The following is a 27,619-nucleotide window of genomic DNA, read 5'->3' on the forward strand; positions in this document are numbered from 1 at the left end:
CCTTTAAAAATTAATAGTTCCCTAAACTAATGTGTTGTTGTTTTTTAAAAAAATGTACTCTGTCTTGTATTCTCCACTCACTTTCTTCATTTGGAGGATAGTTTCTTGGGTTCACGTTAAGTTCTATTTTTATATTCTGAAATCCTAAAAACCCTAAGTTATATAAGCTTTCTTTTTTTTTCTCCATTTGAAACATGGATAAAAGACACTATTGGTCAAAGAACTGGTGAAATTCTTTTTCATAAGTTTATCAAGAGGTCCAGGTATTTCATTGAATACTTGAAAATAATATTAAAATAACAGGAAAGGTACAAAGGACCACTTGTACCTGCTGCTTTATTCATGCAACTTTTCTGTATTTTAAAAAAAGCTGTAAACTGCTATCAAATAAGTATAGTTTCAGCTTCATTTCCTTTCAGATTGTTTGTTTGGAAGATCTGAAAATTCTAGGATAAAGGTATCACCAGACTAGATGTTCTTCCATGGAATCTTCAAAATACCATATTATAGTATTTAAGCCTAAAACTGTGGTTAAAACAAAAGCCATTTTACTACACTGTTCCACACTATTGTAAAATGTTGCTAAACAATTTGTAAGCAAATTATTGCAATTTAGAAAATAATATCTCCTACTTTAAAAGGCCACAACTAAATTATTAGTTTTCAAAGGCTTATAGGTTAGCAGTGTGCTAGGCCTTTGAGTACTAGAATAGGAACCATAAAATGAAAAAACACAAAAGCAAGAAAGGGTGATGATTTAAAGAACAATGCCTGATAACTACTATTTTCTATACTCTGCTAATTCAGTCAATATGAACAAAGATTAAGAAAGAAACTTCTCAAGCAGATAACTCTCAGAAATGTCAGCCTTGCCTGACAAAAGATTCAAAGTCAAGTGTAAAGTAGACACGAGATCAGGCTAACCTCAGATAGAGCTTTTAGCTACGGATGTTATTAGGTAGGAACATTTAGCAGCTGTAGCACTGGTGAATCTGGAATAATGTGTTAAACTTGATACATAAAAACTTTCTAGTCCACAAAGCACATGCCCCAACATCTGTTCCTACTAGCAACCAGAAAGTCTTTTTTTAAATTTCAGGGTAGTTTTTGCCTAACCATAAAAGAAAGCCAATCTCATTCTTTTATTCTTTGCAATGTCACAACTCCAGGCCATGAATCAAAAAGAGAAGTAAACAGTTACATTTCTAAACAGTTCGGGGAAAATAAAAGGTTGAGGCTTTAACAGAAACGCAGTAAGAGGACTTCCCTGGTGGCGCAGGGGTTAAGAATCCACCTGCCAGTGCAGGGGACACGGGTTTAATCCCTGGTCTGGGAAGATCCCACATGCTGTGGAGCAACTAAGCCTGTGAGCCACAACTACTGAGCCCAAGTGCTACAACTACTGAAGCCCGTGCGCCATGCTCCACAACGAGAAGCCACCACAACGAGAAGCCACCACAATGAGAAGCCCTCACACCGCAACAAAGAGTAGTCCTCACTTGCTGCAACTAGAGAAAGCCCGTGTGCAGCAATGAAGACCCAATAAATAAATAAATACATACACTTTTTTAAAAAAAAGAAACGTGGTAAGAAAAAAGTTAAACAGGAAAAACATGATTATATGCAGTGTAAGTACTCTCATACCTTGCAGATAGTTGTGTAAATCAGTACAATCCTTTTTGAAAGCAATCTGACAAAAGGTTTCTAGAGTCATTACATTATTTATGACCTTTGATACAGTAATTCCAACTCTAGAAATCTACGCTAAAAAAATAATCTCAGAAAACTACTCACAATTAAAGTAAGAAAACCATTAAGTCATTTACCACACACCAGACATTGTAACGAAGTCTTTTAATAAATTCATGATCTAACTTAACGTGGTTGTTATTTACCACAGGATTTTACTACATTCAAACCACGTTATAGGTACATTTTTCACATGTCTATTTTCTCCACTAAATGCAAGGTTCCTTGAGACACGAATATTTTACTTATTGCTTACTCCTACCCTTTTCGGCAAAAGGTACATACCAGGTGTTTAATACATGTTGAATGAGTTTAATTCATTACAGATAGGGTGACCATACATCCCAAATTGTCCAGGATAGTTCTGGTTTTGCCTGTGGTATCAGTATTATTAAAAACAGTGTACCCTTTTGCTTTCGAAGTGTCCTGATTTGGACAATAAATTACCTGAAAATATTACTGCATGTAAGTTAAAATTCTTTCTAAAATGTCAGTAACATTTCCAAAATGCAAAGAACGAATAAGCTAAGACACTAAGCACTGTCAAACAAAGCAGCAGAGGTGAAAAGAGCAGGTGAGGAGAAGGAGCGGCAGCACCACAGAACACAGAGCCACCCCACCACTCCGCTGCCTGCTAGTCCCAAGGGAATTCCAGAAGCGAATTTATACCATTTATACCAGCATCGAAACGGCTCTCATTTCAACTGGGGATGCAAGGAATTCAGAAGGCTTATACTATATCAAGCATCACACCTTCTATAGCTCCATACTGACTAAAGAAAAACTGCAATCAATCTGCATATCCAAAAGCACCTTTTGAGAGAACAAACATTTATATTTTTAATGGCACAACTGCAACAGACTTTGTATTATTCTTCTCTTTCCACAGAAGAAAGATTTTATAAGACCAACCTTCAGCAAAAACAATAAGCCATTAATAAGGTTTCACTGGGCCCTGAAATTAAGTAATTTATTGATACATAAATACACTTAATTAAAACACTCATTTTGCTGCGGGCTGAACTGTGCCAACCCCAAAACTCCTACGTTAAAGTCCTAACTGCCAGTACCTCAGAATGTGACTGGAGACAGGATCTTTAAAGAGGTAACTAAATTAAGGTCATGTGTATGGGCCCTAATCCAACATGACTGGTGTCCTAATAAGGAGAGATCAGGACACAGATACACACAGAGGGAAGACCATGTGAAGATTCAGGAAGAAGACTGCCATCTACAAGCCAAAGAAAGGGGCCTCAGAAGAAACCAACCCTGCTAACACCTTGATCTTGGACTTCCAGCCTCTAGAACTATGAGAAAATAAACCTATGTTATAAACTCACATAATTCCGCAAACCAATATTTTCAAATACCTAATTCATATCACGAAATGATACTTCATGAAAAAACCCATTTAAAGGTCAAGAAAGGCCACTGGATTTTTGTGAAACAGAGAACAAAATGTTCACCGACATGGTTTCGGATCTCACTTGCAATTAATCTTTAAGAAACCACTACTTGTTGAGTTTTGGTACAGTATCAAAGAAGAATATTCATAATTATCTAAAAAAGGCTATGGAAATACTCCTCTCTTTTCAAATTACATATCGGTGTGAGGTTGGATTGTCTTTACATTGTCAAGCAAAGCAACACATTATAAAAGGCTGAGTACTGAAACAGGTGTGAGAATCCATATATCTCCTTTTAAGCCAATCTTTAAAAACTTTGCAAAATTATAAAATAATACCATCTTCTTACTATCCTTTTGTTTTGGGAAAATAGATTTTTAATAAAATTATGTTATTGATGTAAACAGGTAATAGACAATTCATTTGCAAATGAATTGAGAAGTTTTTAAACAATTTCTCAGTTTTAATTTCTAATACAGTAAATATCAGTAGCTCTAATGTACATAAACAAAAACTCTGTGAAGTCCTTGTTATGTGCTGAATTGTCTCCAAACTCATTTGTTGAAGCCCTAACCCTCCATGTGACTGTATTTGGAAGCCAGGGACTTTAAAGAAGTAACTCATAAGGGTGGGGCCCTAATCCTATAGGACTGGGGTCCTTATAAGAAGAAGAGGAGACACCAGAGACCTCCCTCTCTCTGAGTGCACACGGAGGAAAGGTCATGTGAGGACAGTGAGAAGGCACCATCTGCAAGTCAGGAAGAAAGGTCTCACCAGAAACCAACCCCATCAGTACCCTGACCTTGGACTTCTAGTCTCCAGAACTGTGAGAAAATAAAACACCTATTATTTAAGTCACTCAGACTATGGTATTTTGTTATGGCAGCCGGAGCAGACTAATATATTCCCTGATATTGTTAAAAGCTTAAAAGGGGTCCTGAGACCAAAAAATTTGAAAATCACTAAATTAGACAATAACCATTTGGCTATGTAAATGAAATGTTTGTACACAATTTCTTACTTCATAGTTACAATCTGGAAAAGTAATCATAATTTTCATTAGCTATGCAAAGTAGAATAAGGGAGAAAATTAAGGTCAACTCTAAATGAAACTTTTTTAACTTGTACACAATTGTACGCTATTTGAAAGCATGTGAAAATGGGGAAACACACTGTAAAAGAATTAACACAGGCTGCAAAGGCACCTGCTTTTCATTTTCAAGAAACCAGGCTTGTCAATCTGTTTGGCCCAGCACAGACTAACTCTTAGAGTACTTGTTAAGTCTATTAACTTTCTGAATATAAAATGAGACATAAAACGAAAGAAAAAACCTTCAGTTTTGCTTCATGAGAAAAAAAATAACCAAAAAATTCCAAGAAGATGTGAAGAAATCTATCAATAAATTGACAAATATACCAAGTGCAACTTTTTTTAATCACACAATACTTATCAAGAATATAGGGAAATATAAAATAATAATAAGAAACTCGATTTCCATATATGCAAAAATCAAAGATTTTGCTCTCCTAGTAACTGTAGTTGATGAGGCAAAAATGGTATCAAAGTCATGAAAGTCACTTAAGAATGAAAAAAGAATTTTTTTGTATTGAGGTGTAGTTGATTTAAAATGTTGCGTTAGTTTCAGGTGTAGAGCAAAGTGATTCAATTATGTGTGTGTGTATATATATGCATACATATATGTATATATTCTTTTTCAGATTCTTTTCCATTATAGTTTATTACAAGATATTGAATATAGTTCCCTGTGCTATACAGCAGTTAGTTGTTGTTTATTTTACATATTTAACAATGAACATTTTAATAGGTATGGGCCCTTAAGAAATTATTAAGTTATAAAAGCTGAGATGAGTGGAAAAAATGCATTTACCTCAACAAGTTTCTAAATTTCATGGATACATATCTGTTGTTGGGTTACCTTTTAATAACGTAAATTGTGCACTCAAGTACTACAGTTTTATGTATAGTAGTATTTAATCTAAAAAATCAAGCAAAATGCTTAATTTCTAAGGCTCTAATGCTAGGAATAGCATTCAAAACTACATTTTAATAAATTTCATATAACTTTCTATGGAAAGAAAACACTAATTCAACTTGAGCTAACTTTTCTCTTGGTTCAATGTTTGTATGGAAAAATAATTATGCAGTCCATTTGGAAAAACTATAATCAATCCATGGGCATGCAAATATCAATTTTATCTTATGAGAATTTCTCCATGTTCCAGTTACTTCATTCCTTATTACATGCTGAAAAAAGCAGTAATAATTTTTATAGCCAAATATCACTTCATAAGATACCAGGTGGCTTTCAATATTTACCATATAAGTCATGCATGAAATTTAAACATTACAAAAAATGACTTACCAGTTGACACTCCTGAAATATGCACATTTTCAGAATGTTCTGCAAGAGCACCACTTCCTAAAATTAAACATAATGAATAAACTAATTTCCAAGATAAAATTTTAAAAAAATTTTCAGATTCTCCCTCTAATAGAAAAACAGGTACATAGAGCTACTTGTAATATTCAGCAATGAAATTAAAGTCTCTTATTATAATCTTCAAAACAATACTATGAAGCCCGAAATTATCATAGTAGTAAGAAAATCAAAACGTTTTGGAAATCACAACAATGTAGTGTAATATAAAGGACAAATATATAGATCTGATTAATACCAGAAAGAATTTTCTATTAAGTTTATAGTCAAAAGAGAACTTAGTGCTATTGTAGAAAAGAGACAATCATATACTTTTTAAAAATAGCATTCCTCTAAAAGCATGCTTAATTAGTCCAGAATGTGCTTACCGCTAGGGTCACACGTGTGTCCCTATGTCCTATGTCCTACGTTTTGTATTGTCTTCTAAATCTTTCAACATTTTCTCATCAACAACTCTAACAGTCTTTGGAGTAGGGACATAATTATATCCGATTTTGGTAGCCCCTGATTTTCCACACCTTCTACCACGAAGCTGGGCACATGGAAGCATTCAAGTAACTTACTGAAATGAGTTACTAAGTGTCACCTAATAAAATAAAAGTGGTGTTTAAAAAGACTCCCATTTAAATAGAGACTATTCACTCCTTTAAATTAGTAAACAGTGTCCCTCAGGTGTTCTTTTTAAAAATTTAGTTTTATTATAAATTATTTCTGTCTTCCTCTGTTCTTTCTTTTGTACAAGTTGCTTATCTTTCTTTCTACAGTTTTGTCTCTCTCTGTGCAGTGGGTCAATTTGGCATCACAACAGCTCAGGAATCCAGCTGACAGAGAAACAATTCTCCCTGGAGTGGTGCCGGGAGGAAGCTAGGTGGGAGAAACTTAGATGGCAAAAGCAGAATTCTCTTTGATGGTTGAAAGAGCAGAGACAATAGCAAATATTATAATTAACAACTTATCTTTTACAACCATCACTCTTCCGTGGTTGCTTGATTATTGTGTAGCATCCCCCAAAGCACTAAGCTCTAGGACAGCAGAATCTGTATACTTGCCTCATCACTGTATGCATGGTTCCTAGAACAGCAGGTGCTCAAAGAGCTAACAAGTGAGGGATAAATGAGGGAGTTCATGATGATTAAATGAAATCATGCCAATTAAACACCTGATACAGTGCCTGACACATAGCACTGAACAGGAATTCATTTTTGTAACTGTAAAATATATTTTTACTATTAGTAAAGAATGAAATAATAGTGATAAAACAACCTTCTTAGTTCAACTACAGCTACAGCCTTCAAAATGAAAAGAAATGTTATGTTTCCCTCCATTAAAAAAGATACAGTGGAAATGGTGACAGAGGTGTGTAAGCCATATTTAGTACACAAATAAATCTGATTACAGTTATTTATTTAAATATTGTGCATTAGTATCACAGAAGCCACAACTTATTTTCCCAGCAATGTTAACTGCTGCAGACATAGAAATGAAACTACTAGAAAGCGCCCACATTATTTCTTTAATGTGCACAACTTACAAAAATTGGTAGCATAAACAAAACGGTAATAGAAACTAATTCAATAGAACAACTAAAAGATTTGCCAAAGGTCAGTATAAATTGCCTAAACCTTTGCTAGTTACAAGTAGATCAGCAGTACTGGCATTATTGGGAGCTTATTATTAGAAATGAGAGTCTTGGGCCCTGCCTCAGATTACTGAATCAGCATTTACATTTTAATAAGATGGTCCCCCACTCCCAGTGATCTGTATGCATATTAACATTTGATAGAGTAGTAAAACATCCACTTCTATAGTAGATACAACTCCAAATTAAAGCTGTGTATTTGTGACCCTAAGGTTTCCAACAGCCTTAAGGTAGCATATTAAATTATCCTCAGGAGAATTTTAATAACATTAAATATATTTCATATATTTTTCTAATTCAGTAAACAGAGTGAAGACAGGCAGAAGGAAAACAGTAGCATCATGTAGTATCTAAGACAGTGGATTCTGGACTAGATTGCCAGGATTCTAACACCAGCTCCACTACTTAACTTGCTGTGCCACTTAAGGCAAGTTACATAACCTCTTTGTGTCTCGATTTCATCTCTAAAACAGAGCAGATAGTACCTATCTTATAGGGCTTAGTAGAATTCTTTATAATAGAAAAAAAAATAGAATTTAACCCATATCTCCATCAGCATGTAAATGAATAAACTAAAAATAGTCTTAAAATATTCAATAAACTGAATTAAGTAATTCTATATGTACTCACTTGGAAAGATATGCACATTAAATTAAATATGTTTCAGAATAACATTAGAATATGATCTAATTTTAACTTTTAAATGATGTATATACAGCTAATATACATGTTTACATAAGCATATGATATATGTAAGTATATGCATTTATACACACACACACACACACACACACACACATATAGAAGAGTCTAAGGGTATATACAAACTGAAATTAGAGAGGAAGACCTGTTTTGTATACTTCAGCATTGCCTGAATTTACTATAACAGGCACAAATTTCTTTAAAAAATTTGTTCATATTATCAAAAAACATAGGTGAAGAGACTATACTTCATTTTCCATCATTGTAAATAAAGAGGTCTGATAAACATTGTGAAATCTTATAAAATAATTTCAGAAGTATTATTAATCATTTTAAAAACTGATATAACTGATTTTAAAAACTGATAATACTTTAAGGCATAAAACATACTATTGCTAATTTCCCTACATTTATTCTAATTTAAAAAAATCCCATTTAGAAGTTAAAAAATCAGTGATAATTTCTAGTAACATCAAATAGCTATCTCTTTTTTTTGAGATTACATTACATTAGATATTTCTTATTCTAAGTATCATGTGAAGTGGGCTACTTAATTCAGGTGTACTGCCATTTAAAAAAAAAAATGCCACTTACAAAATACAATTATTTCCACGTTATAAGCAGAGAGTACTGCCCCAAATCGCTTTGTTGATATAAAGCTCATTATATTTTCCCTAATGCCCTGCCCCCAACTCCTGAGAGAAGAAAACCCCATGCGTACAAGGATGTACACACACCACCTACTGACTGTAACTACAGTGCAGCCATGCTAGACATTCTCATAGAAGTCACCCTTTACAGGTGCCATATACTAGAAAAATATACAGTCTGATAAAATATTACTTCTATAACTGTACATTAGCAGCTGACTAGTTAGTGGACCAGCTCATTAACTAGAACTCCTAGAAAACAAGAAAAAGTTTCATTATCACCTAAATAAGGAAATAATTTTTTATGACATTTTTTCAGTACTATTAACCAAATACCAAAGGTAATCAATTGTCCCCATTTATTACTCTTCTTGCCAAGCTGAAACATGGTTTTGTAGTTTTTTTTTACTGCAATACAAGAGAATCTCCTAAAAGAGATATGTACTGTTTTAGGAAAATAGGCCATAGGGCAGTAAGTCTGAGCTCTGGAACCAGACTGTGGAATCAAACCTCAGCTCTACTATTTAGTTAGTCATTAGCCTTAATTAAACGATTTCTCCTAAGATTTAGTTTGCTCACCTGCACAATCAGAATATCATCATTAAGAGAATATCTAAATTTATGGTCTCTGCATCCCTGTTGCTTTGTATCTTTCTTTTTGTTTATTTCTTTTTGTTCTTTTTATTTAAGAACTAAAATTCTTAAAGAATAGCTAATAAATACAGCTGTGATAGATACGTGCCAGCCAAATCCTAAGTACCTCACGAGGCTTTCCCCAGCTCATCCTTAAAACAACAGTTCACTTTATAGGTGAGAAAACCAGCTTACAGCAATTTAGTAGTTTTTTCAAAGAGCTAGTAATTGGATGGATTAAAACTTCAAATTCACAGTCATTAAGAAGTCTGTTTTCCTTACTTTTTTAAAAAAGAATTCAGACATGAATATACTTCTTGCTTGTAAAAGAAACAGTATTTAACTTTCAGAGTTAAAACCCACCTATCACAACTACTCCGATTTGTATGGGGGAAGGTCATTGGTTTAAGAGTTAATGAGCAGCAGTTACAAGTAACTTATATGCTCAGCATCCTATGATCTTGTTTTCACCGTGCAGTGAGAACAGATATCAAACAACAAAATATGTACACACATACATACACCCCCAATATTGTTCCCATTTTACTTTACTTAAAGAAGAAGTCCAAAATCCTAATAGGGCTTACCAAACTCTCCACAGTGAGTCTTCCCAACTACTCCAAAAGCTTCATCTCTTGTAATCCACTTTCCCGCTCTATATCTTCTCTATGGAAATATTACATTTCTTTTAGAAAAGGGACAGTTGTCTCTTGCCTTTGGACCTTTCTTTAATACATCATTTCTTTATGAAGGCATCTCTTGATTCCTCCATATGAGGTTAGGTCATTCTGTTACAAGTTCCAATAGTATCTAATACTGTTGCTTTTTGAAAATTTACCACACTTGTGTTATCTGTGTAATGTCTGTATTTCCCACCAGATCTTAATCTTGGTGGGGTAAGGTGGGGTGGAGAAGTGTGATGTGGTGCTGGGACATAGCTGGGTTTGTTTTGTTTTGTAACCCAGTGACTAGCACAGAACACAATACATAATAAAAGACAGTCCATATCTGCTCAAATATATGAATGAATGGTAGGTTGATACATAAGTAAGAGGCATAGTCCCTACTACCAAAGAGTTGATAATCTATTTAGAAAATAATTTAAAATATATAGAGCAGAAGCAAACAATATAAAACCAAAATAAAATTAGCAAGCTTCTTACTCAAGTGGGAGGTTTTAGTAGAAAAGCCCTGGAGCCTACCATGATATTAGCCAGTGCAATTAGACAAGAAAAGACAATTATAGCATAAGAACTGGAAAAGAACAGGTAAACCTACATCTACCTATAGATGATATGACTGTATATCTATTTCAAAAACCCAAGACAGTCAACAGAAAAAGTTATAAATATGAAAATTAGTAAAGTAGCAGAATATAAAATAATCATACAAAAATCAAAACCCTTTGTAAATACAAACAATGGCCAGTCAGAAGATACAAAAGACACAATTTTTAGTAGCAACAAAGAAAGATTTTTAAAAACTCAAACACAGAACTCCTGCTGATGGTCATGATGGAACAATGGATAATGGACAAGCTTTCTCCAAGTAGAAAGCTAGTGTAATAAAAGCACTCATTTGGGGACTTCCCTGGTGGTCCAGTGGTTAAGAATCCACCTTCCAATGCAGGGGACGCAGCTTTGATCCCTGGTCAGGGAACTAAGATCCCACATGCTGTGGGACAACTAAGCCTGCTTTCTCTAGAGTCTAAGTGCCACAACTAGAGAGCATGCATACCGCAACTACTGAGCCTGTGTAACGCAACTGGAGAGCCTGTGCACTGCAACTACCGAGCCCATGTGTTCTGGAGCCACGCGCCGCAACTACAGAGAAGGCCACACACTGCAACAAAGAGCCTGTGTGCTGCAACTAAGACCTGACACAGTCAAATAAAATATATAAAAATAAATATTAAAAAAAAGAACTCATTTTAATTTGTTTACTTTTCCTCAGAGATCACAGTCTTACACCGCCTGTTGTCCCATATCTGAAAAGTTGGAAAAAACACATTTAAAAGAAAAATTCAGACACAAGACAACAGGCATTTCTAACCAACACGAATAGAAAGAAATGTGCAGTGGACTTACTGTTGCCACTTTGTTCATTGTGTTCAGGTTCTTTTGTAATTCCTTTGTTCCTTTTTTTCTTCTCCTGCTCTCTTCCTTTGTGACTTGATGATCATCTGTGGTGGTCTGATAAGATTATTTTCTCTCTTTTGTGTATCTACTACAGATTTTTGCTTTGTGGTTCTCATGAGGCTTAAATAAAATATCTTATGTTTTTAACTGTCTATTTTAAGCTGTTAACTCGGAATGCATGCTAAAGCTCGATGTTTTTACTCCCCTCCCCATTTTATGTTTTTGATGTCACAATCTTTTCACCCTGAGTATTCGTAACGAATGTAATTGCAGTTTAATACTTTTGTCTTTTAACCTTCATAGTAGAGTTATAAGTGTTATACTCACCACCAATACAACATTAGAGTATTCTGAATTTAATTATACATTTGCCTTTTCCAGTGAAAGTTATACTTTCATTATGTTTTCTTGTTACTAATTGGCACCCTTTCATTTCCACTTGAAGTCCTTTTAACATTTCTTGTGAGGTGGCATAGCGGTGAATTCCTTCAGCTTTTGCTTGTCTGGAGAACTCTATCCCTCCTTCAATTCTGAAGGATAACTTTGCTGGGTAAACTATTCTCGGTTGGCAGTTTTTTTCTTTCAGCACTTTGAATATATCATGAATATATCACCTTTGAATATATCACCTTTCGGCCTGAAAAGTTTCTGCTAAAAAATCTGCTAACAGTCTTCTGGGGATTCCCTTGCCTGTAACAAGTCTTCTCTTGCTGCTTTTAAGATTTTCTCTTTAACTTTTTATAATTTAATTATAACACATACATCATTCTGCTTGATATTATCCCATAAATCCCTTAAACTATCTTCACTCCTTTTCAAATTCCTTTTGTGTGTATGTTATTCATTAAAGGATGAAAAATGCTGACCACAGGAGTAGTCATTTCTGGTTAGGATGGTTGTCATATTAGATGCTGTTCTAGTATGCAGTCCAAATTTTTCTAAACTGTGCAAAGGGTGTAAGAGAATTTGAGACCCCTGCAAAAATTACTAAGCACTTCTCTCTGACATTTCTGCTACCAAACTGTAAAGGAAATAAGGTTTTGCTAACATTGTTCTAAACAAATTCATATGGCTTGTAGATTTATTTCCTTTCCTACGTACTCATAAACCAGTTCTTTTATTTTCTATAATCTTCCCTAGAGCCATTATCAGTAATTGCTGGTTTGTGGAATTCTCATCCCTCCTGCCCCATTTTGGAAAATCAAAATTGCATTTCCTGTTTCCAGTCATCTGATCTTTCTCTCCTTCTCTCATTCCTTGGAAGTATTTTAGCACCTACATCAGAACTCTTCAAGTTATTTAGAATACTTGAGTGAACTCCTATAATCTTTGCACCTATGTCTTTCAAGAAGGTTTTCAGATATGGTTACTCTTACACTTTCACTTTGAAGAGCATATTTGACAGAGAGGATATAAACATCACCAGTATTATACCACCTGCCCAAGCAACAGCCCTATATACCTTTCTGTTATTCTTTATTTTACAAAAAAATGTTTATAAGACCATTTTGCTGTCCTTGGTATCTTTGCTGAGCTCAATCTTGCGTTTTCTCTGTATTAGTAATACTTATAATTTATTCTTGGTTAAATATCCTTTTTATCTTGGGAATATGTTCTTAATTAGTCTGAAGTCACCGAGGAACCACAAATTTCCTTAGTTTTTTTTTTTTTTTGCCATTCATTCCTTTTTGGGATTGTGATTTTAATAACCAGAAATCATTTTTGAGAACTTAATAACCTCCCTGGACTTTCCAGATTTTCATGTTGTGGAGGCATATTTTTTTTCTGAATTACTTTGGAATCTATAGGTCTTAAGCTCTGATTGTGCCCAATCTCACTTAAAAAGTGATTATAATACAGTTATTTCTACCTAGTCAAATAAAGTAGAGAGTAGTACACTGTTAGGGACTGAATTGTGTCATCTGAAATTAATATGTTGAAGCCAAATGCCCAGTGTGACTATATTTGGAGATAGGGGCTTCAAGGGGATAATTAAGGTTAAAGGAAGTCACTGCGGGGGGGGGGGGGGGGGGGCTAATATGATAAGACTGGTTTCCTTAAGAAGAGATATCAGTTATCTCTCTCTTCATCTGCACACAGAGAATAGGCCATGTGAGGTCACAGTGAGAAGGACACTGCAAGCCAGGAAGAGGAACCTCATTAGAAAACAATCCTGACAGCACCTTGATCTTGGACCTCTAGCCTCCAGAACTGCGAGAAAATAAATTTATATTTTTTAAGCCACTCAGTCTGTGCTATTTTGTTATGGCAGCCTAAGCAGACTAATATACACACTTTTCCCAGGTCACAGATGAACCATCTTTGTGAATGCCTTGAAAGTGTATGAAAAATTCAGTACATTCTTCTGCAAACGGGCTCCACAGCGTGTAACAAATACCTATAATGAGATGTTTCATGCAAAAAAAGGTTGATAAGTCCCTTGAGGACAGAGTTTATTTTCCTATTTTATTTAATTACTGGTATTCTAAAAGTATTACTTCTATAGCCTTTTAATTGCAGGCATTCATTATGGATTTAATAGACTTTTACGAACTGGCCTGAACCTACCTGCCACTTAAAATAATAATAATGATCACTTACAACATCACTTTTTATGGAAATAAATACTCTAATTTTCAAACCACATTCTTAAAAGACATTTGGGAGTTCAATGTTTTTAAGTTTAGACTTCCTATATTATGTTAATAAGATTTTACACTGGAAATGTCTTCAAATAAGGGCATGATAACAATGAACTATTAGTCAAAGTACAAAATACTAAACAAACACAAGTTCCCAGTATTCAGAGAATGAATCATATCTCTGAAAGTACAAGACAGTCATAAATCCCACTGGTGAGCATCTCAGTGACAATGTTTGTGCCGATGGAAATAATTTTCTTTATTCTAAAACAGCGTGAATCACTGATGTAAGAACTCACAAAATGAACTAGAAAGGGACTCAGTTAAAGACTAATATGGGTTCAAAGGCTCCTACCTGTGATTTCTGTGGTTCACAAGAGTAAATATGAAGGTTTGAAGGGATTCAGAAATCCGGAAAAAAACAGAATTATACACCTATTTTTCCAATGAGACTTACTGACATACATACTTCATACAACATAAAATTCATCTTTTAAAGTGTACAATCCATGGTTTAGGATGTCCAAAAAGTCGTGCAACCATCTCCACTATCTCATGCCTGAATGTTTTCATCACCCCAAAAAGTGTACCGATTAGCAGTTATTCCTCTTTCTGTTCTCCTCCAGCTCCTAGCAACAACTAATCCAGTTTCTGTTTCTATGGGGGTTTTCCTATTCTGGATACTTCATATAAATGGAATCACACAATGTGTGATCCTATGCATCTGGCTTCTTTCACTTAGCATGATGTTTTCATGGTTCATCCATTTGTGCCATGGATCAGTACTTCATCCCTTTTTCATGGCCCAATAGTATTCCATTGTATGGATAGACCACATTTTGTTTATCCATTCATCAGCTGACAAACATCTGGGTCGTTTCCATTTTTAGTGAATACTGCTGTGGATATCTGTGTAGTACAAGTTTTCGTGTGGACATGTTTTCAATTCTCTTGAGTATATTCAGAGTGCGATTGCTGGGTGTTTTGATAACTCTATGCTTATCTTTCTAACACCAAACTGTTTTCCAAATGGCTGTACAATTTTACATTCCAAACAGCCATATGTGAGTGTTCCAATTTCCCCCTATACTCACCAACACTTGTTATTGTGTCTTTTTATTACAGCTATTCTAGTGGGTATGAAGTGGTATCTCACTGTGGTTTTACTTAAATTTCCCTAACGGGTAATCATGTTGAGGTTCTTTTTGTGTGTTTATTGGGAAATTATGTATATTTTTTGGAGATATGTCTATTCAGATCCTTTGTCCGTTTCTTAATTGGTTGAACTGTCTTTTTGTTGTTTGTTGTGAGTTTTACATATTGTAAAAACATCAAATGCACGTTTCACAAATATTTTCTCACATTCTGTAATTTTGCACTTTCTTGCTGTAAAAGTGTTTTCTGATGTTGAAATAATTTGTTTGAGGTACAAGTGTTTTTTGACACTTGTCAAAACCTAATTACAACCTAATTAACCTATTTTTGTTGTTGCTTGTGCTTTGGTGTCATATCTAAGAATCCATTTTCTAATTCAAGGTCACAAAGATTTACTCCTATGTTTTCTTCTAAGAGTGTTATAGTTTTAGCACTTATATTTGGTCTCTGGACATTTTGAGTTAATTGTTGTGAACAGTGTGAGATAAGGACCAAATTCACTTTTGCATGTAGATAACCAGTTGTCTCATCACAACTTGATGAAAAGATCATTCTTCCCCACTGAATTATTCTGGCACTTTTGTTGAAAATCAATTGACCAAAAATGCAAGGGTTTTTTCTGGACTTGCAATTCTATACCATTGATCTATAATGTGTATCCTGATGCTAGTACACACACTCTTGATTACTATAGCTTGATATTGTATTGATATTGATATTGCAGCTTCTGAAACTGGGAAGCATGAGTACTCTAATTTTGTTCTTTTTTGAGATCATTTTGGCTATTCTGAATCACTTCAACTTCTAAATGAATTTAGTTTAATTTTACTTTATTTTTTCACCACACCACACGGCTTGAGGAATCTTAGTTCCCTTGACCAGGAATTGAATCCAAGCTTTCAGCAGTGAAAGTGCTGAGTCCTAACCAGTGGACCGCCAGGGAATTCCCTCTAAATGAATTTTAAAATCAGCTTGTCAGTTTCCGCAAAGACAGTTGAAATTTTGATACAGATTGTGTTGAATCTGTAGATCAACTTGGGGGGTATAAACAATACTAATTCTTAACAATATTAATTCTTCAGATACATAAATATGATGGGATGTCTTTCCATTTATTAGGTATTCTTTAATTTTTTTCCCACAATATTTTAGTTTCTGAGTATTAGTTTCACATTTTGTTAAATTTATTCTTAAGTATTTTATTCTTTTTCATGCTACTGTTAATGGAATTGCTTTCATGATTTTCAGTTGTTCACTGCTAGTGTATAAGAATACATTTTTTTCTTGTATTACGCAACTTTGCTGAATTTGTTTGTTAGCTCTCATAGGCATTTATGAATTCCTCAGGATTTTTTATATAACAGTACATTTTTTTTAAAGATTATTTATTTTATTTATTTTTGGCTGTGTTGGGTCTTCATTGCTGCGTGCGAGCAGGGGCTACTCTTCATCACGGTGTGCGGGCTTCTCAGTGCTGCAGAGCACAGGCTCTAGGTGCACAGGCTCTAGGTTCAAGGGCTTTTCTTGTTGCAGAGCACAGGCTCCAGGTGCACAGGCTCTAGGCTCATGGGCTTCAGTAGTTTCAGCACATGAGCTTAGTAGTTGTGGCACACAGGCTTAGCTGCTTTGCAGCATGTGGGATCTTCCCGGACCAGGGCCCCAACCCGTGTCTCCTGCATTGGCAGGCAGATCCTTAACCACTGTGCCACCAGGGAAGTCCCAAGTATGTCATATTTATAAACAGAGATAACTTTACTTCTTCCCTCCTAATTAAGATGCCTTTTTCCCTTGCCTATGTGCCCTGCCTAGGACCTCCAATACAATGTTGAATAGAAGTAGTGAGAGCAGATGGACATTCTCCTCTTGCTCCTGGTCTTAGAAAGCTTTCAGTCTTTTACCATTAAGTATGATGTTAGCCGTGGGTTTTTCACAGATGCTCTTTAACAAACTGAAGAAATCCTCTTTTATTCTTAATTTTTTGAGTGTTTTTATTACAAAACAGTGTTGGCTACCATCAAATGCTTGTGTCTACCCTGTGATTTTTGTCCTTTATTCTACCAATATGGTATTTCACATTGATTGTCCTATGTTGAACCTCACATTCCTGGGAAGAATTCCATTTGGTCATAGTTTACAATCCTATTTATATATTGCTGGATTTGGTTCAACAGTATTTTGTTAAGAGGATTTTTACATCTACATAAGTAAGGGCAGCTGGTCTGTAGTTTTCTTTTTCTGGTATCAGGGTAGTACTGGCCTCAAAGAAAGACTTGGGATGAGTTTGTGAAGGATATATATATATCCACCCATATATACACACAAATACACACACACACACACACACACACACACACACACACAGTATGCTGCTACGTATGTATTTTACTCTCATTTAAGGAAACACCAAGTATATTACTCATGCTTCTAATTTTCTTCTTGGTTTATTAAATTTCATAGTTTATTACTAAACTGTGGCTAATTAGTTTGTTGATTACATTATAACATTTCTGGAAAGTGACTAACGACCTGTTTTACTCAAATGATGTATCAGGCACAGAACCTACATGGTCAGCTTAGTACAGAAGCAAAGTATAACAAAGGTGGTTTTTCTTTCTTTCCCCCTTGTTTCCCAACAATCAAAATCTTTTGCAATGTGGAGGTGGCCTGTAGCTGGAGTTGGGAAGAGACAGTAGGAGAAGCCAGGTGATAAAAATGTTGGATTTTTTGGTATCAACTCTATTATAATAGTTGATGAAGTTTAAGTACAGAGAAAAGGAAAAGGCAGTTACGTTTTTAAAAATCAGCTTCGTTGAGGTATAATTTACATGTAAAAAATACATTAATTCCAATGTATACAGTTTGATGGGTTCTAACAAGCATGTACAGTACTGCAACCACTACTACAATCATGACATACATTTCCACCACCCAAATAAGCTCTCTGGGTCCCTTTGCAGTCAATTCCCTTCCCATACTTCTAAAGTCAGACAACTAATGGTCATAAGTCATCACTTACAAGCATTAGGCATGGCATTGAACCATGACATACTATTTAACTCATGTGGATTCATATTATGAACTAAAATGCTACCTTCTGAAAAAAATTAACACAACATAAAATTCTATAGCTAGTTTCAAGTTTTTCCTTATAAAATTATAATTAAAAATGATTACAGATGATGTCTTTTTTCTTAATATTATTGACAAAATGGTACAAGAACTGTCACTTAATATAAATACTAAAACATATCCATTGCCCTCTTGTATAGCAACATGTCACTTTAAAAATGTTCATGTACATGATAATGAGGAGACTAATGTGTGGCTGCAACTTCTGTATGTGTGGCTGATGTCACTAATAACACTATGGCATTTATGCACAGACTAAAGCACACAAATAGCAACAGTGTTGCTTCTACAATAATAACAAAGAAAAATGATTCTTAATGTATCTGTATTAGACTGCAGGAAAAGAGCCTTTTAAAGGCAGAATTATAAAGAACAGAATTTTAAAACCACTAACCATTTAAATTTTTAAAGTATACTTTTAACAACATTTAAAAGAAATCAAAAAACTGTTAAAATCATAGTCAATACCATTTATAGACTTATGTTTTTCTTGACGTTCACCCTGTGTTTTCTTTTTTTGCATTAAATGTCCACACTGTTGTCTTTTTCCTACCTTTATTATTTATGAAGGATGAGATGGTAAGTGATTTGTTTCTACTTCTAGTAACGTCCAAAACTAGAGAACATGACACTGTGAATGGTAAGTATTTTGTTGGTAGGGGAGACTGTTCTCAAGTTTATCAGAGGCTCTACCATGGTACCCAAAGAACAGTAAATCTAAAAGCACTTTGGATCCTACAGTCCCATTAGTCCCTCTCTTTCCTTCCCCTTAAGAGCTTTCCTCTCTCTGGTTCTTCTGTTTCCTCTTGATATATTCAGGCCTCTCTTGTCCATAAAAGAAAACCTTTTTTTGGCCAGTACACTTCCCTGTTTCTGCTCTCCTATCCTGGTCTTTACTTCCTCAGCCAAAAACTCTTTGAAAGACTCTCCATTCACTAATGGGGCTTCCTTACCTGTCATTTGCTCCTGAACTTGCCTAGCTTTTACCCCTAGAGTGCATTCCTGAAACTCATGTGGCAGATTACCAAAGACCTACCTATCAAACACAATCCTCAAGAACATCAACTCTGAATCCAGCTTCCGGACATTGGAGAAAATCATGTAACTATGAGGAACTGTGTCACGATAAATTCATGGTTTCATCTTATCTGGGTATTTACTACTGGAGTATAACCTTTTAATAAAGCCTTATGAGCTCTAACTCCAATTCCCTCAAAAACTACATTAGTCCTTTATTCTCTTTGAGCCTCCAAACAACTTTCTTGCCCAATACGTTTAGTAAATTATCTCCCTTGCCAACCACTCAGAGATTTTTTGGCCTGTTATCCCCCCTCCCCGCCCCCCCCACCCCCTTCTGGAAACTCTTCAGCATATATGTTTAAAGGCTCAAGTCCTCCACGTTGGTCTCTCTCATATTTTTACCCATAAGAATCTCTCTTCTGAGGTGCAAACTCTTACTTGACACCCACCTCCACCAACATTCACTGGGCACTTGTCTTGTGCCAGTCACTGTGGCTGCTGCTTTTCATATACCATTAGCGATCTTTACCGCATCACTGTAAGACAGATACTATCCCCATTTTACATGCATAGAAATTTAGACTCCAAAGAGGTTAAAAGACGTGCTCAAAGCCACACAACGGGTAAGGGGCACTGCCAGGATTTAGGCAGATTTGTCTAGCTCAAAGCCCTTCCTCTCAAAATAACAACAGCAGCAACTAATGAGTCTGGAACATGTGCCAGGTGATGCTCTAAGCAATTTCCACGCTTCAGCACATTTAATCTTCATCATCACCCAATGAAGGAACTGCTATTATTATTTCCATCCTAAAAGCTGTCTTTTAACTTCCTACTGAACAGGAATTCGGTATTACCTTACCTAGCGGTCTCAAACTCACGGTGTGTGAGATAGAACTCTTTTAACTACCTCAACTTGCTCCTCCTCTGGTATTCCTGACCTGGGTGAATGACACCAACATCTCCCACCTATCCAGAAAGAAACCTGGAAAATTCCAGATGTCTTCTTTACCATCGCCATCTTCCCCTTTGCACTTTATAGTAAGTTCTCTTGACTCCTTCCAAACCTGCTGCTATTTCCTCCCTTCATGTCACTTATATTTCCAGTTTTACTGCATTAAATATAAGCTCCATGAGGACAGAAGGGCAGAATAATGCCTGGCTCACAGCAGACGTTTGATAAATATTTGCTGAACGTATGAATAAATGAGTTAGCTTGCAAGCTTTCCACTTTTGGTCTTGCAGCTCTCTGATCTATTCTTCATAGAGCTACTAGAGACCTTTGTAAGAGGCGTATCGGATATGAATCTTCAGCTCATAAATCTGTAACTGGTTCAACTCCTTATATGTCTGAAGAGCCTCTGAGGCCCACTATAACCGGACTCTTCTGCATCTCTTTGCCCTTAATTTTTAATACTTCTTGTGTGCTCTTACCTCATACATATATATTCTGGTTTCAACATGGCTAAAGCATATACAGTTTCTGAAATTGGGACTGGTTTTGAACACGATGCTCTCTTTGCCTGCCACAGTCCAGCACACTGCCACCAGTTCCCCGCTGAACCCCTTCAACTCCGCCCAGGAAATACACCTTCATCCATCTCAGGATGAGTTAGGAGTCCTCCTCGATGTTCCCACAGGACATCCCACCGGTACTGAGCTATGAGCATACCACTACCACAGTCCTTATCATCCTGTTTTGGGTTATTAATTTAACCGTCCATCTTCCACACCAAATTTTGAGTGTCATTAAGAGCAAAGAAAGTCTTCCTCCTCCTTCCTTTCTTCTTTTTCACTCTCTTTTTCCCTGCCTTCCTATTTCCCAGCAACCATCTCCCCGTTTCTGAGTGAAATTTCAGTAAATGTTGATTTAAAGAATCAAAATTACCAGATTTTGAAATTAAGCATGGAACACCTTCTGTACAATTAGTCATTTGGTTCATGTTATCAGTGTGCTCAGAAGGTAAGAGGAAAGAAGGAAAAGGATGAAGCAACATAAAGAGGAAGACAGGCATTTTTTCACTAGTGAATGAAGTCAGAAAGCCATGAGGGCAAAGAGAGACTCTGGATCCAATTGTCCACTTGAGATAGGCTTTAGAGAACTAATTCTTACCACTGTCCTTCAAAATGTAAAATATTGGTAAATGACTATTCAAAGCTCTTAAGCAGCTTCAGCCTTTAGACTGTAAAGGACTCTACCCTGCATTAGCTTTGGCAACTTGTTGGGGGCAAGAGAGGACACCAAACCAAAGGCATGATGTTTTTACCATTTTTGATCTTCAATGATTCTTGGGTTCTTAATAGCTCATAGACCATCAATCTAATAAATATATTTAAAGAATTCTCTTTGTTTCTCTGAGCAAGTGGCTAGCTTTTCATCTACCTCTACTGAAGCTCATCTCATAGCTTACCTATTCTTTCACAGAACCTTCAAACAGTATCTTGCATTTTATCTTGTCAACTAAGCATTTTGCTATAGAAGTATCATATATGAAGTTGAGGATTATCCTTTTCATATATTTTTAAACAATTATTCAATGTAAACATATCTATCCCTGCTATATAGGTATGTTTCCTCAAGTGAACAAAGAGAAAAATAACTTATTTACCTAGTGTGTACTTGTTGCTATACTATGAACTTTCACAAATTTTAATTCATTTCATCATCAGAACAAATATTTGAGGTAGGTACTGTCTCCAGTTTACAGATGAAAAAACTAAACTTTAGAAATAGTAAACCACTTGCCCAAGGTGAAAGGTCTAAGAAACAGTATTCAAACTTAGGTCTGTCATCATCACAGAGATCATGCATTTACCTCCTTCAGTGTACTTTCCAAAATATAAATGGGTCATATTTTCAATAATGATTTTATCATTTGTAAAACATTTTCCTAATACATATTTTTAAATTTTAAAACAATCCCAAGAGTAATTGATATTCCCGTATTAAGGCCCAGGAAGTTGAGACTCAGCAATTAAATTGAAAGGACTAAATCTCTCTTACTGAGAGTACAATCAAGTATGGAATACCAGATCTTCCGCTACCAAGGCCAAAAGGTGCAGATCTAACCTTAATAGATGCTCTTCTGTTAATGATGTCTAGATACAGTGCAATAGGAGAAAACCAAGAGTTATATTTACATTGACAGGGATTCCAAGAGATGAGGGAATTTTAAAAAGATAGGTGATCAGTTGTTAAAAGCAACCCAAAAGACCACACTAAAATTTATCATAGGTAGTATATGATGGCATGATGATACAGTGGAAAGTATATGAGTCTTGACATCAAAGAGTCTTGAGTTTGACTCCTGCTTTTGGTACTTACTTACTTTCTTTTTGTGTGTGTGTGAAGTATGTTAAAGTATACGCCACATATTTCACCTCTATATACTTCAATATGCATTTCTAAAAATATAAACATTCTCTTACTAACATTCTCTTACTAATGCTCTTATTCTAACAAAATTCTTGACATCATTTAAAATGATGGTAAGGTCATAATCAGATTTCCCTGGTTGTCTCATAAATGTTTTTTTACAGTTGGCTTATTTGAAGCAGGCTCCAATGTCTCCACATTTCACTTGCTGAGTGTGTTTATGTCTCTCTTAACTCACAGTGATACTCCTGTATTTTCCACGCCACTGACTTATTACAGAAACCAGATCAGTTGTCCTGTAAGAGGCCCATATTCTGTGGTGTCACTTCCTTTTGGTGTCACTTAACTTTGTTCATCTAGCTCAAGGGTCAGCAAATGTTTTCTGTGAAAGGTCAGATGATAAATATTTTAGGCTTTGTGGGCCATACAGTCTCTGTCACAACTACTCGGCTCGGTCACTGTAGCATGAAAGGAGCCATAGACAAGACTTAAATGCATCAGAGTGGCTGTGTTTCAATAAAACATTATGAAAAAACAAAACAAAACAAAAAAATATGCAGTGGGCTGGATTTGGCTCAAACCATAGTTTGCCAGCCCCTGCTGCAGAAGCCTGATTTCACGCAGGTTCAACATTTTTGGCTGGAATTCTTCAGAGCTGGTGCTGTTTGCTTTATATGTATCGCTGCAAGCATACTATCTGCTTGCCCTACTTCTTATAAGTCTGAGAGTAATCAATACGTCCAGGTAGGGCAGCCTGATCCCTCTACTGCAATGTTCCCACACGACCATGTGTCTAACAGTTTCATTTACTGATGATTATAGCCTGAATAAATTATTTCATTAGGGGTGGAAAAATGATTTTCTAATCCTGCCATTCTTTATACATTCATTAGCTAAACTTCTGCAAAGAACTTTCCCTCCACAAATGTTATTTGCTTTCCCTGAAACACAGTTCACCCAGGAAAAAGGGAGGATAAATGCTTAATTCTTTCCTTATAATTGCTTATTTTCAGAATATGAAGTTAATGCCCTATTTGTTACCACCGCTATCTGGTAACTTGTTGAAGGGGTGTGTGTGTGTGTGTTTCTTATTACAAGTCTGTTATTATGAACCAAGGAGTTTTCTATATTCAATCAGCTATCTTTATCACTCTTTTTGATACTTAAGTTCTCTCATCTTTGGCCAATGAGAGCCTCTTTATATTGGTCCCTGTGTCCTTCTGGCATGAACCACTAACTAGTCTTTGAGAGTTTCCTTGCTTTTTGATACAACAGAATGTCCCAGACTCATCTTTCGGTATTTTCTGCCCCAGACTGAAATCAGCCATTCATCCATGACTCCTGGATCTCTTCAATGAGGAATGATATTTATGGTAATATAGTTCTAGCTGCACTCAATGCTATTGTGCTGTTATTACAACATTTCACTGGTGAGGGTATTAAAAAATATAATCTTGAATTCATGGGCAGAAGCTTAAAGTGGTATACTCTTTCTGGAAAACAAACCCTACCTCTAATTGTGTGACCTTAAGAAATTATTTAATTCCTCTATGGCTGAGTTTTCTGTAAAACGGGAGTTAAAACAGGGCCCATCTCATAGTTTTAATGCAATGATTAAATGAATTTATATATACAAATGTGTGTGTGCATATATATATATGGCATTAAAAGCAATGATTAGCATATGGTAAGCACTCAATAACAATCAGGTACTATTTTTATTGAGAGCTTTGAAAATACTCCAACCTTTGACCCAGTGATTCCACTTTTATGACTTAACCATATGGAAAATAATTTAAAAATTAAGATAAAAATTAATAAAAGCATGTCAATTACAGTATTTATAAATGTGAACAAAACTGTAAACAATCTAATACTCAACATTATAGAACAGCTTATGAAGAAAATGTGATATGAAAAAATGCCCAAGATATATGTCAAGTAATACTAATAAACCCACTGGCCAAAGATACCATTTCTACTAGTCAAGTATGAATGCTCATTTCACTGGACCCTAGCAACATTTTGATTTTTATGTCTTTATTGAACATTGTGAACACTTAACAGAACAGTTTGACTTTTACATATTTACTAAATTAGTATGTGGTATTTATTTGTATTTCTTTGTGAAGTTAATTTTTGTTTCTAATTTTATTAGCCATCCAATTACCATCTCTATAAATTATCTGTTGTCCATCTACTGAGGAAGAAAGAAAATTAACATTTTATGTAGAAAGTATTTGCATAAGTTATTTTAATACGCTCACAACAAACCTTGAGGGTACACAGCATAAAATCCAATAATCCAGCATCTTGCCATTTAGAAATCTCAATTAATAGCAAACCAAAATTAATTCAGCAAACACTAATGATCTGGCATCTGTGGCTCATCTATCAGCATCACAAGCAGATGAGTTCTAGTAATGAATTTAAAAAAGCAAATACATCAGGAATTAATCAGTTTGCACATAAGCTGAATTGGGTTTAGGGAAGTCTTGGAGTAAAACTGCAAAGAAGTAGCACAGTGTAATGGTTAAGAGCACCAACTTTTGAGCCATGCTACCCGGCTTCAAATCCAAGCTCTTCCACTTACTAATTATGTGACCTTGGCTAAAATACTTAACTCCTCTGTGTCTCTGGTTCCTTATATGTAAAGTAGAAATAATAATAGTACCTAAGCTGACAGGGTTGTTATAAGAAGTAAATGAGTGTGTGTGTGTACATATACATACATATATACACATACACACACAAACACACAGTCATTAGAACACTGTTTAGTATACAGTAACTGCTATATGTTTACTATTGTTACAAGATGAGTTTACAAATCTGCAACATCAATGGAACAAAACAGAGAGCCCAGAAATAAACCCAGGTATGTACAGTCAATTAATTTCCAACAAAGGAGCCAAGAAAATACAATAAGAAAAGGATAGTCTCTTCAATAAATGGTGTTGGGAAACTGAGCAGCCACGTGCAAAAAAATGAAAACAGACCTCTATCTTTACAATATACACAAAAATTAACTCAAAATGAATTAAAGACCTGAACATAAGACCTGAAGCCATAAAACTCCTAGAAGAAAACATAGGCAGTAAGCTCCTTGACACAGGTCTTTATGACGATTTTTTGAATCTAGCAGCAAAAGCAAAAGCAACAAAAACAAAAATAAACAAGCAGGACTATATCAAACTAAAAAGCTTCTGCACAGCAAAGGAAACCATCAATAGAATGAAAAGGCAGCCTACTGAATGGGAGAAAATATTTGCAAATCTTATATTTGATAAGGAGCCAATATCTAAAACATAAAAAACTCAAACAACTCAATAGCAAAAACCAACCAACCAACCAACCAAACAAACACTCAGGTTACAAAATGGGCAGACCATCTGAATAGACATTTTTCCAAAGAAGACATATAGATGGCCAACAGGTGCATGACAAGATGCTCAACCTCATTAATCATCAGGGAAATGCAAATAAAAAACCACGAGATATCACCTCACACCTGGCAGAATGGCTATTATCAAAAAGACTAGAAATAATAAGTGTTGGTGAGAATGTGGAGAAAGGGAACACTCATGCACTGTTGGGAATGTAAACTGGTGCAGCCACTATGTAAAACAGTATGGAGGTTCCTCAAAAAATTAAAATTAGAACTACCATATGATCTATTCAATTCCATTTCTGGGCATTTATCTGAAGAAAAATGAAAACACTAACACTAAAACGTATATACACTCCCATGCTCATTGCAGCATTTACCATGTTCAAGTTATGGAAACTAAATGTCTATCAATGAATAAATGGATAAAGAAACTGTGGTGTGTATATATATATTCTATACATATATTCTATTTGTATATATACAATAAAGTAAATAGAATAGAATATACATACATATATATAGTAGAACATATGTACATATACATAATAGAATATTATTCGGCTATAAAAAAATGAAATTTTGCCTTCTGTAACAATATGGATGGACTTGAGGGCATTATGCTAAGTGAAAGAGATCACACAGAGAAAAGACAAATACAGTATGATATCTCTCATATGTGGAATCTGAATATATATATATGTGTGTGTGTGTATACAGATATATATATTTTTTCCAAGCTCACAGATACAGAGAATAAAACAATCAATATAGATCACATATACCACAACACTATAGAGGTTTCTAACCTCCAGCAGCAGTGCTTCTCAAACTTGAATATGACAGAAATCACCTGGGGATCTTGTTAAAATGGTGAGTCTAATTCAGTATCTGGGGCAGGGTCTGAGATTCTGCATTTCTAACAAGCTCCTTAGGTAGTACCAATACAGCTGGTTCAAGAACAGCACTGGGGGTCGTGAATGAGCTTTAAGGAGTTCTGGAATCACATAATATCACATACAACATCTTTTGTGAATGTGCACATGTGGATTAGTTTCTGAGGAAAGAACTTAACACACAGTTCTTAACATAGTCTCAGGAGCAGGTGTGCAAGTAGGGGAAAGGGCAGGTAGAAAGTAAGAGAATTAGTGGGAGAGGTGACAAAGACACAAATCAGTTCCACAGGTAATTGAAAAAAAAACTGTCATTATAAAAAGGGAAAATCATTTGTAAAGGCAACTATTTTACATATGTATGACAGACAATTATAACTTATAAGACTAAGCTGAAGAATTAGACAATTCTATATTATAGACAATTATATTACAGAAAATTACAACTGAGAAGACTAAACTGAAGAATCTTTAAATTCTAGAATAAAAAGAAAAGGATATAAAACTAAGAGACAAAAAAGGTAAAGCCAGGATATCTACAATTCACTTAACAGGAGTTTTAAAAGTAGAGAACATAGGATAAAAGGTATTTAAAACACATGTACACATGAATACGTACATATACACATACACACAATATATA

General features: G+C 35.2%; 1 protein-coding gene across 2 annotated transcripts in view; it reads right to left on the bottom strand.

Annotated features, from left to right (window-relative positions):
* Positions 1 to 27,619, bottom strand: part of LRP12 (LDL receptor related protein 12) — an 83,032-nt gene that overhangs the window by 39,539 nt on the left and 15,874 nt on the right. The window contains exon 2 of one of the 2 annotated variants that reach the window (XM_057735666.1): positions 5,540 to 5,596. The exons of the other annotated variant lie outside the window; for it this stretch is intronic. Within the exon in view, the coding sequence (XP_057591649.1) occupies positions 5,540 to 5,596 (57 nt within the window). The remainder of the gene's footprint in view (positions 1 to 5,539; positions 5,597 to 27,619) is intronic. 2 annotated transcript variants of the gene reach the window in all.

Source organism: Hippopotamus amphibius, chromosome 5 (genome assembly GCF_030028045.1).
Source record: "Hippopotamus amphibius kiboko isolate mHipAmp2 chromosome 5, mHipAmp2.hap2, whole genome shotgun sequence".
Classification (NCBI taxonomy): Eukaryota; Metazoa; Chordata; class Mammalia; order Artiodactyla; family Hippopotamidae; genus Hippopotamus; species Hippopotamus amphibius.